An 18,578-nucleotide genomic window follows, 5' to 3' on the forward strand; every position below is an offset into this window, starting at 1 on the left:
AACCATCCACAAGTTTACATTTCCATCAAACATCAATAAAAACATCTCATTTCCACATGCAACCTCAGATCAATGAAAATCCCAAAATTTTCACCCAAACCTCGAAACCCCGGAAAAATCCATTTTTCGTCAATCTCATCCAAAATCATCCATCATCAAACAACAATGAGCTTCTAGAACTCATCTTCAGCCAACAATCTACAAAAACTAGCTTCTCTTACCTCGGTGAAGAAGATTCCGAGCTCCGGGAAGAGAAGAATGGAAAAAGAGAGGAAAAGAAAGCTCCGCGCTCAAAGCTAACTTCAAACGTCCGTGAGTTGGGAAAGATGGATCCCTTTGGTGCTCAACACCTCAGCCTAAGAGAAAGAATCTGAGCCTTAGGGAACCAAGAGCAAATGCAAGTGAAGAAAAAAGGAAAATGAGAAGAATAGGGAAGGATGTATTATGGGTCTTACAGTAAAGGTCTTTAATTTTTTTAATTTAAAAATAGATGAAAATTATAGACAAAATATGAAAAATTAAAAAGTATAGGATGAAAATAAAAAGAAAGTGATTTGAGATGCTTGAGAGAGAGAAAAAATCTTCGCATGGTTGTCAATTAAATTAAAATTAAGAAATATATTTCATTGGAATAAAATAAAATTTACAATATTTAGGATTATATAAGACAATATATGCTATGTTGCAATAATGCAATGCGGATAGAATACATGTAAGTATTTTTTTTTAGTATTTATAAATTTTTTATATATTACGACTATTCATGAATATTTGAAAAAGTACAAAATTTAAATAAAAAAATAAGAAATAAAACAAAATTAAAAGTAAATAATTTTAAAATATATATTTATATTAAAAACTAATTTTATAATATATGTTTATACTAAAAATAAATAATTATGACACATATATTTAGTGTAAAAATAAATTAAATTAAACTATTTTATATAATTAAGACTACCTTTAATATTTTAAAAATGTAAATATATGCAATACAACTTTATTATTTATGTTCATCCTATTATTATGAGAATAGTTATTTAATTATTTATTTATTATCTATAATGAATTTTATCTACCGATATACGTGGGTTTAGATTTTACTTTTAAGAGAAAAGCAATGAAAATTTTACATCCCATTTTGAAGCAAGAATTTTTTGAATAGAACAACAATCATTTTAATTTTTTTAATGAAAAAGTTCAAGACACTTAATATCTCTAATAATCATGATTATTCAAAAATAATAAAATTTTATCATTTTTTAACATAAAAAGAGTATAATAATTCACTAAAAAATAAATAATAAAAATAATTACATACTATAATATCTTTTTATAATAGAAGATATAGATATAGATGTTAAGAAAATGTTTAATTAATTTGGATAAACCTGTTCTCAAATTCCTAACTTGAGCCGTGTAGCGTTTAATAAATGTGAAGGAAGCGCGTGGCGTGGAGCACGAAGCCGCGTAGCCAAAGAGGAAACTAAGTGTTCACCCAAAAATAAAACCCCCTCAACGTGACAACGTGCCACTTTTTTTTTATTTTATTTTTTTTATACTAAAGATATTTTCTATCACTAGTTAAACATTAATTCTTCCACTAAACAAAAATTAATAAGTGACTATTATTTCTTCAAGTTATTTAATCTTTATATACAATTATGATTTTTTTAACTTTCAAAATTGTATAAAAAAATTAAAAATCTAAGTACTTGACTCTTATAAAACGATGACATATAAAGAATAAAATGTTTTCATAAATCATAACAGTTTATTATAAAACTAATCGTCGAAAATAATGATAAAATTAAATTCAGATATGATAAATTTTAAAATTAATTATAATAATTAACTATTAGTTTCTTAAAACAAGCATAAGTGAGTGACGTATATTTTTTTATTATCTTTTATTACATCAAATAAAAAAAAAAAATATTTCCAGTCAAATAACATCTATTGGTTATAAAAGTTTGTAACTAAGTAAATTTGATAAGGTATCAAACAGGAAAAAAAAAACAGAAAATGAATTATGCAAATATTCTAATAATGATAATAAAGGATGTTTGAGACCCCACTACTTCTCCCCTTCCTACTCTGTACAAGAAGATTGACTAGAAAATTGCTAAACATATCCAAATGCAAAAACAATTGGCATAGGTTGCTGGTTAACCTTCAACTAAATCCTTTGTTAATAGCTATATTACTGTAATTTCTCATTGAAATATCCATAAATTCGTGACATAAAAAACAAGACCTGTAAATACAAACCATTTCATCATAGTAATAATTATCTAGAAAGACATTTTTTAAGTTATTAAAATTATGTTTTGTTAACAAGTATTTGTTTCAATTGATGTTAACCCACCAACCTATATATTAAATAAAGGTGATATGATCATATTTTAAGTTATTATAGATTTGAAAGTGTTACCTTACATATTAAGCTTCAAAAGTCTAATAGGATCTTAACAAGTGTCCTGTTATATAAGTTATAAAGATGTGAGTAGAGTATTGTTTTCACAAGATTTTAGTTTTTATTTATCCATTCACAGACTTGGAGTCTAAAACCAACTCAACAAATTAATTATTCTTTTTTTTTGTTCTTTTGTTTTGAGAATAAAGAAAGAATTTATTTATTTTTAAGTTTTTGATTTAATTGATAATGCAATTTAAAAGTACGATTAAATGTGTTATTGTTATACGTAAAATGTACAAATTTTAATCTTGGTTTCTCTCTTTTTTTTTTTCTCTAAATTTTAAAATAACTGTTTTCTATTCTTGTAAAATAAAATTAAAAAATGGTTTTGATTCTTGTAAAATATTTATTTATTTTCATTACTTCAAAAATCTAAAATTACTAATTTTAGTCTCCCAATTTTCATTTTAAGATAACTTAATAACATTTATTTAAAGTATTTTAAAAGTTAACAAAAATTAAGGGTGTCACATAATAATATAGTAATATATGCACTAGTAGGTCTTAGTAGGTCTTTGTAAAATAATCACTTGACCTCTTGTTTGACATATAAATAATAAACAAGTGTCACATAATAATGAAAATTAAAACTAATTTTTAATTTTAAAAAATAATTTTTTTTTACAAAGATCAAAACCTTCTTATATTAAGAGATAAAAAATATATTTTAACTTGATTAAATTTTATTTTAAGTCTAATTATTTTATATTATAAGATTATAAGTACGTCTAATTGAATCGTTTTGCACTAAATAAATACTTTAATTTCAAATAAATGTTGCATTTTAAATACTTTAATTAGAGACTACTGATTACCATAAAAATTTTCAAAAAAACAAAAAAAATTCTATGATCAAAACTATATTTAACTCCAAAATACTTCAATGAATTTAATATATTTATATGATAAAATAGTACAGTATTTTATTTAAATATATAGTTTTATATTTAATATAATTATATTGAAGGATTGAGGGGTAAGGGGATATCAAAATATTCTTGATTCGTTTAAGGCGTTCAATTGCATTTTATTTTTTTTTCATCATCTCAGTGCTTCTACTAAAATAAAATTACAATAAATAAGTAAGTGGACAATTATTATTATAGAATGGGTAATTAATATTATAGAACAAGTAGTAATCTTGCTTTATGTACATTTTTTTTTTCAATTATATCTTTAAAAGATACACATAAGGGGGGAAATTTGAACTAATAAAAGGTATAAATATGTAAAAAAAAAATGTATATATTCTTTATACGTTACTCGCAGGGAAAGACTTTTTGTACCTCTTAATTTAAAAAAAAAAAAAAAGAATAATAAAGTTGGTAATGGATAGTTATCAAGAGAATGTAAGAAAAAAAATTATCCATTATAGTTTTTTAAATAAATTAAAATAAAATAAGAAAAAATAATGAAATAGGTAATTATTAAAAGGGTGTGAAGAGATTAGTGAAAAAAAACATTAAATTTTTTTCATTTTTTAATTTTTCCTAAACAATTAAAGGATGTAATAATTCAGTTGAAAGTGAAGACAAAAATAATTATAAGAGATATTTTCTTTATATATGTGGATATAAATTATAGATTCTAGATATTAGTCCAATTATTGTTCCCAACAAAAAAAAAACATGTGAGGTTTTTTTAAGATTCACAAAATATATGGCAAAAGCCCAAGACAATGACTCACAAAATACTTTTTGGGAGGCAAAAGCCCAAAACAATGACCCAGACATGTGAGGAAATTTCTTAAGAACATTTCCCTTTTTTTTTTTCTTTTAGAATTTATTTATACTATTTGATAATCACTCTTCCCTGTCCATTTTAATCCGGACATTTTTACCACTATTTATATTTTGTAATTTTTTTAAAGTTATTCATAACTAACTTTTTTTTGTGTAACGCAGACACAAATTGTCATTTTCTTGCTAGTTTTAATAATATTCTTATACATGTGTTTGGATAGAACTTTTTGGAAATTAAATTTAAAAACTTTGTAAAAAAAAATATATTTAATTTCCAAAAGTTTGCAAGAACAACTCTGAAAACTATTTTTTGAAAGTGTTTTTACATTTTTATAAAAATTGAACTTTAAAAGAGTTAAAATTTTGCACACTTCTGGAAACTAAAATTTATAAGTACTACAAAATTTTATTACTTAAGAAAACTTGTGAGTCGTCTTTTAAAAGGCCTACCCATGAAGAGGATCCGATCACCATTTGATTTTACTTTGATTCTTTGGCCGATTAGTTTTGAAGGTTGACCAAATCTTGATTAGACCCATTGGTTGGTCTATTTATGAAAACTCTAGCTTTCCAAATAATATGGCTTAAAATGTAATTTTATATCCAATTTGATCAAATTTAAATTAAGACTGACTAAGATTTTTTTTATATGATTTTTTAATATTCAAATTAAGCATATATTTGTAAATTATGGAAAAAAAATATTTTTCAAAATCTATCTCGGAAAACCATAAATATAACCAATTATTTATTTTATATAAACTAAACTAAATGCACACTAAAAGTATATCCGAGATAAATAAAATAAAATAAAATTATAACAAGATAAAAGAAAATTCAAAAGGATACCAAAATTTATTTTTCACAATTATGTTTTTCAGGTAACCATATTATTGATATATAATATTCATCAATTTTGTTAATGACTAATATCTGTCGGAAACTTAGTTGACTACCTTTGATGGAGTCTTCACTTCCAATTACGCTTTTTCTCATGTATATTTTTATAACTATATTTTATATATATAAATAAGACAATTTTAAAAAAGACTTTTCCAAAATTAATATGTTATTTTAAAAAGTACTTTTTGATAATAAATCTACATGTGAGTGGCTAATTAAGGATAGCCAATTGCACATGTTGTTGGACCTAGTTTCATAAAAATGCAAAAAGATGGGTGGAGTTGGCTCTATGTTCAAAGTTTTGCAAACAAACCATAATGTTTGCAAGAAAACCCTAATATCAGGGGGGGAGTTGTGTCGGGACTTGTTCAAGACCGACAACACCCCAATAGTGAAGTCATTGAAGAGAATTCAAACACTGAGAGGTCAAAAGAAACACTTATACATATAAAATAAGTTTGCCTAAGGATATTTGAGCTTTCATGTAGTCTTCTTTCTCGAATTGTATGTTATTGGTATTTTAGAGAAAGAAAATAAGCAATGCTTCATCCACGTACTTAGAGGAGAACTCAAAAGCCTTATCTAAAATATAGCTTGAGTATTCCTCCATATCCATGATCAGTCCAAATTATCCTCGGGAATAACTAATCCCCTCGAATCGTCCACCCTACTCTCAGCCTAAACGATTTTAATGGCCTGGTTTACTTTGGCAATCGACTTAGGCATATTCATCCTAAGGGGAAAAACTAAGGCATTAAGGGTGGTCAAGGTAGAAGAAGAAAATGGAGTATAAGATACAGATGAAGAACTAGAAGAAATGACATTTACTTTCATCCTGCCTATCCTGCCTAAGATAGAAGATTTTACTCTATCACTTGAATTCATAAAAGGGGAGAAACGGGGGCATACTTGATACGTACTCAATTCTTGGTTGTTAAGAGAGAGACATGATGACGAGAAGTGCTTAAAGTATTCAAAAGATAAAGATTGTAGGCAAATCCTTATGAGGGCAAAGGGATCCTATTTATAGATGCGAAGAGCTCCGAGAAATGAGGCGTTGCACCTCTTTGAACCGTTGGATCTCTTAAAGGTCAACAAATGATATGAAACCAACTTTTTTCTATTACTGCAATGCCTCACACTTAGGTTTCCAAAACCTTCCTAAAGTAACTAATAGGTCATCATTATACACCTAAGGTGATTTTGACGTTACATATCCCACATGATGTCATACCTAGAAAAATAATAATTTCAAAATTCAAAAGTGGGAAAGAAAAAATTTTCCCTCCTTGAAGACAATGAACATTTTTCCCAAAAGAGTTAAAGGCTTAGGGGGCTAATATATTATATAGGTCTCAAACCACCTTGCCGAGGACTTGTTAGTTCTCACTATAATTATGGGAGGGTATTCCGTCATCTACATGGTAAGTATCCAGACACTTATGGGCAGGGTGAATAGCTGCTACTCTTAAAATCAAGTAGTCCTTGACATGCCAAACACTTTCCTCCACGATTAAGTCTAGCAAAAAGTAACGCTCGACAATTATGCGACAATAAAAGATATTGGATGTGCTTAAATGTCTCATCAACTAATGGTAACATTTTCCCCTATATATACCATTATATTTCACCTTCATAAGGTACATTTATTCTTGAAATTATAAGATACACTCTATACATCCGCTAACATAAGCATCATAATCCTTTTTGGGTATAACCATCATCTAAAGGTCAAGGATTGAAAACTTTGGATGAATACTTTTTCCAATAAGTACACTATCAATTCTAATTTTTTAAAATACTAAAATTGTTTTAACCATTACAATTGAACTAACAATAAAATTGAAATGATACTATATTTTTTTATTTATAAATATTATTCACACATCATTCTAAAGTTGACAATCAAATATTAATATACACTTAGGAATTGAAACTTTTATTAGTTAAGCATTATTTTAATATTGACGAAAATCAAATTTAAAAACACTCTAATATATGTATTACGTTTTATGTTGAAACTATATTATTATTTTTATAATATTTACTGATAAAAATCAAATTTACTTTCTACACAATGCATTAAAATAATAAAGTAGATTAAATTAGAGAATATATATATATATATATATATATATATATATATATATATATATATATATATATATATAACACAACGAGTGTAGATAGAGAAGAAAGATGTTTTGTTACAAATAATTATATAGAATTTGGTGAATTATTGGGTGATGAAAAAAAAAAAAGTCTCTCACCTGTATAAGGTTATTACTAGATATATTATTAAAATAAACACATGCTGAAATTGAATTGTTTTTCATGTATTTACTGAAAATTTATTTTGACTATTTGCTATACAAGATATAATTCTGTTTATCTTTTTCTACTCATTATGCAGATTTTTAATTTTTTTTACCCTCTTTTACTACACGTATAACTTTTTTACTTTTATCTTTTTATTACTTAAGATATTGATAATGGAAGATAATAAATTTTATTAATTATTATAATTATTTTGATATTTTATAAATCATTCCTAAAAATTTGAATTTATTCTTAATGTATTAAAAAAATAATGTTATAAAACATTAATCAAATAATTGAAAAATAAAAATAATAGTATTCTACTTCAATTCTGAAAGTTTATGTTTGATTTTTTTTTATTTTTTTTTATAATTTTGTAAACTTTTTCAACAAATAATTGTGAACCGCGCTTAATGGAATTGAAAAGGACAAGGTAAGCTTACATCTAACTTTTGATTGAAGAAAAGGACTTATCAATTCCAATCATGCCGGACCAATCCTGTTCTCCATTCTATATCAACAAAACTAGTTATTCGGATTAAATTTTACTAATTTTATAATTTTTTTAAAATTATTTTTATTATAAATATTAAGAGAAGTACTATAATTGAAAAATTATGTGCTAAAAAAATATTATTGAATGAAATAGAAATAGTTAAAATTTGTTTATATTTAAAAAATATATTTTTTATAATAAAAAATATTTTTTATAATTTATATCTATTATAAAAAGATATATTTTGATAATTACTTTTTTGGTTTCCATTTTTTTAGTTGATCATTATATTTCTTAAAATAAAAAATAAAAAAACATTTCTTATATTTTTTAAATAATTATATATAACTTTTAATATTTGTACGTGTGTAACTATTAGAGACACAAAATATCTTGGTATTTAATAATGAATAAAGAAGGTACAAAAATGACGTGGCATATCTTAGATCGTTCATTTTACCAAACTAGACTCTTTTCCTTTCCCAGGGTTTAAATCTGCCACACACATCACGTTACCTTCATTCTTGAATTTCTCTCTCTCTCTCTGTGTGTTTTTCATTACCCTAACTCTATCTGCTACTTTTTATTTGCTGCATGCCTGAAAGATTGTTGTTAGTTGCCGGAAAGTTGCCAACACCTACTTCATCATGTATGTATTTTCTGACTTTCTTTTTTATTGAACCATCACCCTATTCTCCCATTAATAAAATGCTTTCTAACAGTTTGTCAATGAGTAAATTTTCGTACGTGCTTCAACAATTCCTTTATCTTATGTCATTAGCCATCTTTCAAGCAAATTGCCGTATCTGAATTTTTTTTATCATAAAGGGTAAACAACTGGGATCAGTTTGAAGGTGAAGTTAATTAACATGAATATAAGAATTTAAATTTCATCTTCGTTGTTGTCGTTTTATAATATTTTCTATATTCATAAAAAGAAAACCTAATTAAAGGGGTGATGTATTTTAATTAAAATTTGTTAATGGTATATTCGTTTAAATAATTATTATTTATTTTCTTTGGCTAATCTCATTATTAATTCAGAAAAAATCGTATAATTCAATTTTCATTACAATTAATTCAGATGAATTGGAAGTACTATCTTGATCCGTTAACCACCTTTATCCCAGCTCTTGAATTGACATAATTATTTTTATACCTCTAGAAATATCTCGTGTTAACACATAATATAAATTTTCATCTTTCAGATACCAATTTTTTCTCCGATTAAGTTTTCAAACCCACCTTTCAACCTCCCCAACTACCCATATTGATCGAAGGATTTGGTGCTAGGTAATACATTCGCACGGCACAGTGGGGTAGCCCGAGACGTTGAGAGATCGATAATTTCATGTTTAATGATATTTAATGAAAATATATTTATTTTATTCATAGAAAATACAATAACGATAAAATAATTCTAATTTAAATATCTTGTATATATTACTCAAATACTTATCACACGTTTATGTTAAAAAAAAAGTAAAATAAGAATATTAAATACAATTTTATTACGTCTCAAAAGCTAATAGTTTAGATATACTATTTCTGAAATATAAAACTATATAAACTTTTAAACCATATCCACTTTTTGAAGGATAAAACGTCACACCCAAGTGATTGATAGTTAAAGATAATGTTTTGTATCTTTTCCTTCTTTTCAAAATTAGACAAAATAAATAATTAAATAAGAAAAAAGGAACCACAAATCAATAATTGCAAGCAAATCTCACAATTACATATTTCAACTTCCATTAATGAAGTAAAAGTAAAGAAATATTAGTAATAAACTTTTTAATATTCTCTTTCCCACGTAATCTATTTTATTAAATAAAAATAATATAATTTAATTTCTATATATTAAATACAACCAACATTTTAAGAATTATTTGGAAGTATTTTTAGATCTAGAGATTTCTATAATTTTTTTTTCTAATTTATTTTTTTTATCATATTTATTTAAAAATTAAATTTTAATAATTTAAATATATTATTTGTATGTATAATTTGTTGTAAAGTTTAGTTATATATAATAAATACTTTATTCGTAAAATATACAAACTAAAATACTAATTATAATAAATATGTGAATCTCATCCAATCCCATGGTTGGGAAAAAATTAATAAGGTCGATGTCTTAACTTTGACCATGTTAATATTTTATTTATATATTTTTAAAATAATTAAGTAATATATTTATTATATTTTAATAATTAATTTACTAGTATGTGAAATTATATGTAGACCTATCGATTTAGGTCATGTTCAATGGATTGGCCTCGTCAATTAAAAAACTAGGATATGTTAGGTGTTAAGGATGACCTAAATTGAATGAGATTATTTTAGTCTGTCTTATGAAGTCTAATAGGGCAAATAGACTCAGATCGAACTGGTTTGTAGGCTTATCAACTGACTCGTTAAACTAATATTTAAAATAATTTAAATTAATATAAATTTGTAATGTATTATAAAATAATATAATAATATTATAAAAATAATAATCTCTTTTTTTTTTATTTGCTTGTAGTTACAAAATTAAAGTTAAGATTAATCATTTTGAAGGTTTAACAATTTCTATAAATGTTTTTAAAATTAAATTTTTAGATTAAATTTGTAACAATGTTACAAAATACCGATTGAAGATTATCACTGAGTGAGATGATAAAATTTCTTAGTTATTAAATTTAATTAACAATTTTATTGTTTAGAATTAAAAGTAAAATAAAGAATTAATTAATTATGTGAGTTTAAAACTTAAATAAATAAATAAATAATCACTCCAAACCTAAAATTTGTTAGACAGGGTACTCATATATTTTTTATTTTTTAAGTCCATGAATTTATACTCTTTAAAAAAAGTATGTTAAAAAGAAAATGATAAAAAAAGTGTGTTGGTACTTGATAACACCTGCGAGTTTTCTTTAAACACCTTTTTTAATTGATAGACTCTTTTTGTATTAAACTGAAACATCGTCCCTTTACCTTAAAAAAATAAAAATCGACTTTGGAGTAAAGTACTTGTTTAGATGAAAAGAATTAGATGTTATGTTACAAAATTGTAAAATACAATGGTTGGAAAAAGATAACCTCAAGTTTCCCCGAAAGTTAATCCGAGGACGCTGCGATATTTTTATACCAAGACTAAAAAAAATCCACGAGAGTCCTGAACTTGATTAATTTTTGCAATGTTAATAATTTGTGTACAATAGATTTTGGAGGTGTAGGCACGAGTGTGTGAGATTTGAGATCGTGAGAGTGTGTGCAACTAATTAACAGCCCTTAGAGGCTTCCACGTGTATGGTGGTTGAGATGGACGCTCCCCTGCTAGGAGGCGCAGGGACGACGGAGAACAAGGACTACCCGGCGGTGAAAGAGTGGAAGGAGGCGAGGGAGGTTTTCTGGATTGAAACCAAGAGAATGTGGGAGATTGCGTTGCCCATTGTTTTCAACATTTGGTGCCAATTCGGTGTCAACTCCGTCACCAACATCTTCGTTGGCCACCTCGGCGACATTGAGCTCTCTGCTGTCTCTCTTATTAACTCTGTCATCGGCACTTTTGCTTTTGGCTTCATGGTTTGTCTCTTCTCTACAAAACTTCTCACCCCATCTGTCTATTTATGTTCTTTTGCTACTCTCATGTTTATTCATGACTTACACTTTCAATTGTTTTTCATTTCCTCTCTTTTTCTATCAAAATCACTATCTAGATTGTGACACCCAACTTGAGCAAGAATGACCTCCTATAAAAAGATACATGCAGTCTCATACAGAAAAAAAAGAAAAAAGAAAAAAAAAAGGGGGTTTTGGTAGAGATTTCTGGTGCCTAGTGATGTATGTAAAAATGTAGAACAAAGTATAATTCATCTTATAAACTGATTTTGTAAGATTGAATTATACTCAAATATACTTTCTTAAAAAAATTTAAGGTGAAACTAGGCAAATGTTTGTTACTATTTTAATCTTATGGATAAAGATTTATTCTAGGGGTTATGGGTTTTTGAGTTTTAATTGTTTTATTTTTGTAATATAAGCAAGAAAAAAGTGGTTTTGTGTTGTGTATATCTGAAAGGATATTGCAAGAAAACTTGCTTGTGCTATGAAAGCCAAATTGTACTTTTTAATATAATGTTTGAACATAATCTAATGGTATTTAAAAAAACATGTAGCTTGGGATGGGGAGTGCAACTGAGACGCTTTGCGGCCAAGCTTATGGAGCTGGGCAGATTCATTTGCTTGGTGTTTATATGCAACGCTCGTGGGTAATTTTATTCATGACCAGTATTTTGCTCTTGCCAATATACATTTTTGCTGCTCCCATTTTGAAGCTTATTGGTCAACAAGCGGATATAGCTGATCTTGCTGGGAGTTTCTCTGTTTTAGTAATTCCGCAATTTCTTTCCCTTCCCTTCAACTTTCCAACACAAAAGTTCCTTCAAGCTCAGAGCAAGGTTAACGTCATTGCATGGATTGGGTTGGTGGCTTTAATTTTGCACATTGGGATGCTATGGGTCTTAATCTATGTGTTGGGTTTAGGCTTAACTGGTGCAGCTTTGGCATTTGATATAACAAGTTGGGGGATTACAATATCTCAACTTGTTTATGTTGTGTTCTGGTGTAAGGATGGATGGAATGGATTGACATGGTTGGCTTTCAAGGATATTTGGGCCTTTGTTAGGCTTTCTCTTGCATCAGCTGTGATGCTTTGTCTTGAAGTTTGGTATATGATGAGCGTCATTGTTCTTGCTGGCCACCTTAATAATGCAGTGATTGCTGTTGATTCTCTCTCTATATGGTATGATCATACTTTCATCCCCATACACAAGTAAAAAAGGCCAAGTAGTCCCAACTAATTAGAGTGACATGTGTATGTTGCATTTTGCATTGATATACATAAAAGGATATGTTAAATGAACTTTGCATAGATTATTTTTTATCAGTGGTTTGCATAGATATAAATCCAAGTATATGGTTTAAATGAAATAAGAAATCTTAAAATCATTTCACTTTGTGTAATTCCTTGCATCCAAGAGTTTGAGATTATCGAGGGAACAAAAGTACATTCTATCATGCAATTAATATCAAGTTAAATAACTAACGAGTTTATTCCCAGGCAACTTTGTATCTGTCACTGTCATTTTCCTAAAACAATTTTCATATTGACATCAAATAGTGATAAAGTGAGTGAGTTGAGTAAGGTCAAAATTAAAACCAAGGAATATAATAAAGGGAATAAACTCAATTACAATACCTCTTTAGTGATTTTGCTAGATGTATTGATTATACTAGTAATTCACACAACCTTGTAATTCATTCTTCCATCTGATTAATAGTCCATAGTTATGCATTTGTATTTAATTTATTCATATAATGTATGTATGGTAACCTTTTTGCTAATACATTCAATGATGTTTTATAGCATGAATATCAACGGGTGGGAAAGCATGATCTTTATTGGAGTAAATGCAGCTGTCAGGTATGGATCCAAAATTAATGTCTTGTTATTGTTTATCCCATTTTTTGATTAATAAATATAAAAGTTGCTTGTATTGGGTTTGATTTTTGTGCGTCTACTTTAGAAAATATGTTGACAACTTCACATTGTTAGTATTGGTTAGTTGCACTGCAGCTTTTCTGCTATTGTATGGTTCATTTATGTTTTTCTTCTTATTTTCAGTGTCAGAGTTTCCAATGAACTTGGGCTTGGACGTCCAAGAGCTGCCAAATACTCTGTCTACGTGATAGTGTTTCAGTCACTTCTTTTGGGAATCATTTTCATGGCTATTGTTTTGGTGACTAAAGACTATTTTGCCATCATTTTTACAAACAGCAAGGTTTTGCATGAGGCCGTTTCCAAACTAGGATTCCTCCTTGCTGTGACAATGGTTCTTAACAGTGTTCAACCTGTAATCTCAGGTACAAATTGATTATCATTTTCCTTGTCTACTTTATGAAAGGTAACAATTCATCCATTTTCCTTGTCCTATTAACAACTTTGAAATCGTTCCTACAGGTGTTGCAGTTGGAGGTGGGTGGCAGGCCCTGGTGGCCTATATCAACATAGGTTGTTATTACTTATTTGGGCTTCCACTAGGGTTCATTCTTGGTTATACAGAAAATTTGGGAGTTGAGGTAATATACTACTACTCTATTTGTATTTCCATTAAATTCTCCTTTCATAAAATTGATATATTTAGTAAAAATTGTCAACTTATTTCTATTTTGATATGTAAAAATTAGACAAGGAAAATAATAAAAAATGCTTTTTGATGTATAACTGTTTACTGTTGAGTAAAAAACTGTATGTGTATGTTGATACTTCTTTAAATTTTTGTTTTTGATAATTGAATCTTTTCCAATACTCATTAATTGTTCTATAGATAGAAAAAAAAAGGAAATGCAAATATAAAGGAGAGAAAGAGAGAAAGGACAATTCTCCCTAATGATTATGATTTTTTTTCCCATTTAGGGACTTTGGGGTGGTATGATATGTGGAATTTTTCTCCAGACCTCGATGCTGTTGGTCATACTTTACAAAACCAATTGGAATAAAGAGGTAGGCAATGCTTATCATTCTTTCTGAAATCTTTGTAGGCATGTTACTTCTAGTACCATAGAAAAGTGATATTTTGCATTCACAATAACTTTTTAAAATATTAAAAGGAAAAACATAATTTTTTTTAGTGCAGTTGATAATAATTTAATTGCAAGAAAAAAAAAATTGTCGTGGAGGGTGTTCCATGCTTTGCATTTATGTATTAATAAGTTTTGAATGAATTCATATATTGTAGTTGCTCTTAGTCATTTTACTCTTCTCCATTGTAGGTGGAACAAACATCTGAACGCATGCGAATATGGGGTGGACAAGACATTAATATTGATAAGATGGGGGATTCTACATAATCTTACATACCATCCACCTCCTTGAGTCAAATCCTCAAATTCGTTTTTTTTTTTTTTTAGTTCTTGGTGAAATTATGGCCAGTGGTCTCACAAATTCATTCGGTTTATATTGCACTGTAATTTTGGTATGTTTCAATTAAGCAAAGATGAAAAGACTTAGTTTTTTTTTTCCCAATTAGCTTTTCATGTTTTTTTTTATTTTTTTATTTTTTATACTTATCGAACATCTTAGTGAAAAATGAAAAACATCCATTTCTTCTACTTTTGTGGGTGCATTTTTTTATTCGATATTATTGTATTAAAGGACCAAGAATTGGAGATGAACTTATACATGTATGCACGACTAGAGTAGATAATTAAAATTATTTCTAGCATAAAATAATTGTTGAAATATTTAAGGGATTCAAATTTTTCTTGTAAATCAGAGATTTAATTTTTTGTAAGTCAAAAATTTATAGTTAGGATGTGAGACCCGTGGCTGATATCTCATTTCTTCCTCTCAACTCTCAACTCATTCTCACTCTCTTACACTCTTCTTCCCCATCAATTCCTGATTCCTTGTGGTGACCTTGGTTTGAAGGTGTTGATTCTTAGAGTTTGGAGTTGCTGAGGTGTGGGCGTTCTTTTTTTTCCCGTTCAAGCTCTTCTTCGTCTTCTTCTTCATTTTCCTTCCCGAAGCTCGGATCTTCAAACCGAGGTAAGGGAAGTTAGTAATCTTGCTGTGTTTTTGGCTAGAAAAAGGGGAGTTTAGAACCTCATTTGGCTGCTGGTGTTAGATTTTGCTTGGTTGAGTTGCTGAAATTTGGGGGTTTTGGGTTTTGTGGGGTTGTGAGTCAAAAATTTGGGATTTTCTTTGATTTGTTGTTGCATGCACATAAAGTTGGTACTTTCGAATTCCTTGATGAAAATGTGACACTTTGAACCGTTTGCATGTGAATTTGATGTTAAGTTTTGCAGATTTTGGAAATTTTTTGAACTTGGGAAGAGTTACTGATGAGTTCGCGCTGGGCGCTGTTCTTCGCGCCGGGCACGCGACCACCAGGAGACTCTATTTAGGCAAGCCCGCCGGGTGCAAAGCTGTGTGCGCCGGGCGAGCTTGCAAATGGGAGTCTCTGGTTGGCTCGCGCTGGGCGAGACTTGGGCTGCGCCGAGCGCGATATCAATGGTGACATGTTTGGGGTACTATGGTGCCGCGCTAGGCGCGCGTTTGGACTCGCTGGGCGCGGAGGCTCCTTGGGGGTCTCTGCCAAGAGGGCGCTGGGCGCAATGCGAATTGCGCCGGGCGCGAGACCTTGGTAGGTCTCTACCTTTCCCACGCTGGGCGCGGGTTAGGCCTCGCTAAGCGCATGAGACTCCTTAGAGTCTCTGTCTGGCAGGCGCTGGGCGCAATTTGGAATTGCGTCAGGCGCGTGAGAGCCTTGGACTCTCGGGTTGAGTCTCGCCGGGCGCGAGTACTCTGGCGCTGGGCGCAATGGCCCCTGGTGCTCTCGGGTTGAGCTGCGCTGGGCGCGACCTCGAGTGCGCCGAGCGCGAAAGGAGCTATTGAGATATATGATGTTGGCTGTTGAATTGTGCTGAGATTGTTAGTCAATGATGTTATATGTTGAACTACGTTATATTTGATGAACATGCTGTGATGACTAGGTGATAGTACTGAGAAAATGATGCGAGACTGTAATAGGGATATATTGTTGAGCTGGAACTGATGAATTAAAATGTAAAACTTTATAGTATGGTGGAACTATATAGAGTGTTGGGCTGAATCGTGAAAATAAGTATGTTGAATTGCTGTGTTGTGCTGTGTTGTGATGTGCTGTGTTGTGTTGTGTTGTGCTGAGTGGTGTGATATTATAGCCGTTAATTCGGTGCTGTTATTAGCCACATATGTGGTGCTGTGATAACCGCTAAGTCGGTGATGTTGTTGCCGCTTTGCGGTGCTGTTATAGCCACTTGAGTGGTGTTGTTATTGCTGTTGAGCAGTGCTGATATTGTCGCATTACGGTGCTGACATTGTTGCGTGCTGTGAGTGGTATAAGCTGTACAGGTGTGCTGATAGCTGTAGCGGTTGTTTATCATATTGATATATATTTGCATGTTGATTTTTAATTACACTAGCTTACCCTTGTGTTGTTTCCATGATGTTTGGACTGCAATGATCATACTATGTATGGGAGCAGAGCAGGGATAAGTGGGAGTCTTGTGGTGAGTCTTCAGCAGACCGGTGGAGCTGATCTCTGTTATGATTCTTTTGTTGTTGAGCTACTTGGGACACTAGCATATGATTGTATTTCTTTTTGGTACACTTTAACTCTGTTTCATATTGGATCATGTATATGTATATTCTAGACTCTATATGTATACAGTTGTTCTTTTCTGTGCGGTGTTTCTAGTGTGTTGTGCCGGGTATAGTGACCAGCCGGGTCGTTACATAGGAGATTTATGGATAAAGTCACTAACTTTAAGGGGAAAAATGCTAAAAAATCAAGGAAATTATTCTTCTGTAAAAGTTGTATCTAACAAAGGAAATAAAAACTAGTCATATTTTTATTAAATTTTATTATTATTATACAAATCATATATAATCAAATATTAATTGGATGATTATGATTGATATGCATTGATTCCTATTATTTTAAATAATAGACGTATAATATTATCAAAACAAATAGTATTATATCTATCGATATTTAATGCCAAATACTTTAAGATTTAATAACATAATAAAAGAATTCAATTATATAACAAGTTAATTATTAATTTCAATCGATTTAATTATGAATAATATCAAATTAAAAATGTAAGAGTACTCATAACCTTTTCAAAAAAATTACACAAAAATCTAAATAGGTTTATGGATCACTTCAATGTGCACAATCCTTATCACAAGTATCATTAAACATTATAATTATGATATTAACAAAATTATTTCAATTCTGGTGGTTCTCTTATTCATATCGAAGGACTAAACATAATATATAGTATATTAAAAATATCAAATTAAAAAGTAAGAGTACTCATAATTCTTTTAAGAAATCACACAAAAACCTAAATAAGTTTAAGGATCACTTCACTATATACAATTCTTATACCAAATATCATTCAACATTATAAATATAATCTTGACAAAATTATTTCACTTTTAGTAGAGCTTTTATTTATATTGAAGGACCAAACATAATATAGTATATTTATATCACATTTATTACTTTATCTATTATTTTCTTTTTCAATTTTCAAATAATTTTTTCACTTCTTGTACCATTTTCTCACTTCTAGTGAGAAAAGTATTATTTTGTTTTCATTGTTACACTATTTTTCTACTTCTGGTGAGGAAAAAGTTTGTTTATCTAATAATGTCTTCTATATTATTGTAAAAATATTCTTATAATTTATTTTCTTGATTTTTGTCTTTAAGATCAATTATATTTAAATAAATTTACAATCATATGAACAATACAAATATTCTATCAAATACATAATGTGAAGAATATGATTAAAGATAAAATATAATTATAGATAAAATAACTAACCTAAAAATATGAATTTGAAAAATATGACCTTTTTAAAAATATTTCACAACTTTGTCTTGCACTAATGAGAATAACATAAGAGAGGTGCAATATGATTTTTTTTCCTCATTTAATTGAGACTAACAACTTTGAATTTGTGCACACGTGTCACATAAAAATACATATATTTTTTCATTGTGGCAAAATAATTAATGTTATTAGTTTCAATT

At 28.8% G+C, this 18,578-nt stretch overlaps 1 protein-coding gene across 4 annotated transcripts; it reads left to right on the forward strand.

Moving 5' to 3' along the window:
* The first annotated feature begins 8,431 nt into the window (after nucleotides 1-8,431).
* Nucleotides 8,432-17,213, forward strand: LOC109816322 (protein DETOXIFICATION 35). 4 transcript variants are annotated; one of them, XM_020381291.3, is made up of 9 exons: nucleotides 8,436-8,588; nucleotides 9,148-9,232; nucleotides 11,149-11,512; nucleotides 12,106-12,731; nucleotides 13,356-13,412; nucleotides 13,614-13,852; nucleotides 13,950-14,068; nucleotides 14,406-14,492; nucleotides 14,762-15,100. In XM_020381291.3, the coding sequence occupies exons 3-9, from the start codon at nucleotides 11,237-11,239 to the stop codon at nucleotides 14,837-14,839; spliced, it is 1,482 nt and encodes a 493-aa protein (XP_020236880.1). In that variant the 5' UTR covers nucleotides 8,436-8,588; nucleotides 9,148-9,232; nucleotides 11,149-11,236; the 3' UTR covers nucleotides 14,840-15,100. The 4 variants fall into 4 exon arrangements, 3 of the variants coding, with proteins under 3 accessions (XP_020236867.1, XP_020236880.1, XP_082916194.1); XR_002241248.3 differs by lacking the exons at nucleotides 8,436-8,588; nucleotides 9,148-9,232 and adding exons at nucleotides 15,420-15,536; nucleotides 17,017-17,213 and having other exon boundaries at nucleotides 9,964-11,512; nucleotides 14,762-14,964; XM_020381278.3 differs by lacking the exon at nucleotides 9,148-9,232 and having other exon boundaries at nucleotides 8,432-8,588.
* Nucleotides 17,214-18,578: the final 1,365 nt, after the last annotated feature.

Source organism: Cajanus cajan, chromosome 7 (assembly GCF_000230855.2).
Source record: "Cajanus cajan strain Asha chromosome 7, NIPB_CcT2T_4, whole genome shotgun sequence".
Lineage (NCBI taxonomy): Eukaryota > Viridiplantae > Streptophyta > Magnoliopsida > Fabales > Fabaceae > Cajanus > Cajanus cajan.

What these genes read in the sequence shown, in the direction of transcription:
- LOC109816322 (XM_020381278.3), top strand. Translation starts at nt 11,237, where the DNA reads ATGGTGGTTGAGATGGACGCTCCCCTGCTAGGAGGCGCAGGGACGACG. An exon ending in CTTTTGCTTTTGGCTTCATG is followed by an intron (nt 11,513 to 12,105) that starts GTTTGTCTCTTC and finishes AAAAACATGTAG; the next exon opens with CTTGGGATGGGGAGTGCAAC. An exon ending in CAGAAAATTTGGGAGTTGAG is followed by an intron (nt 14,069 to 14,405) that starts GTAATATACTAC and finishes TTTCCCATTTAG; the next exon opens with GGACTTTGGGGTGGTATGAT.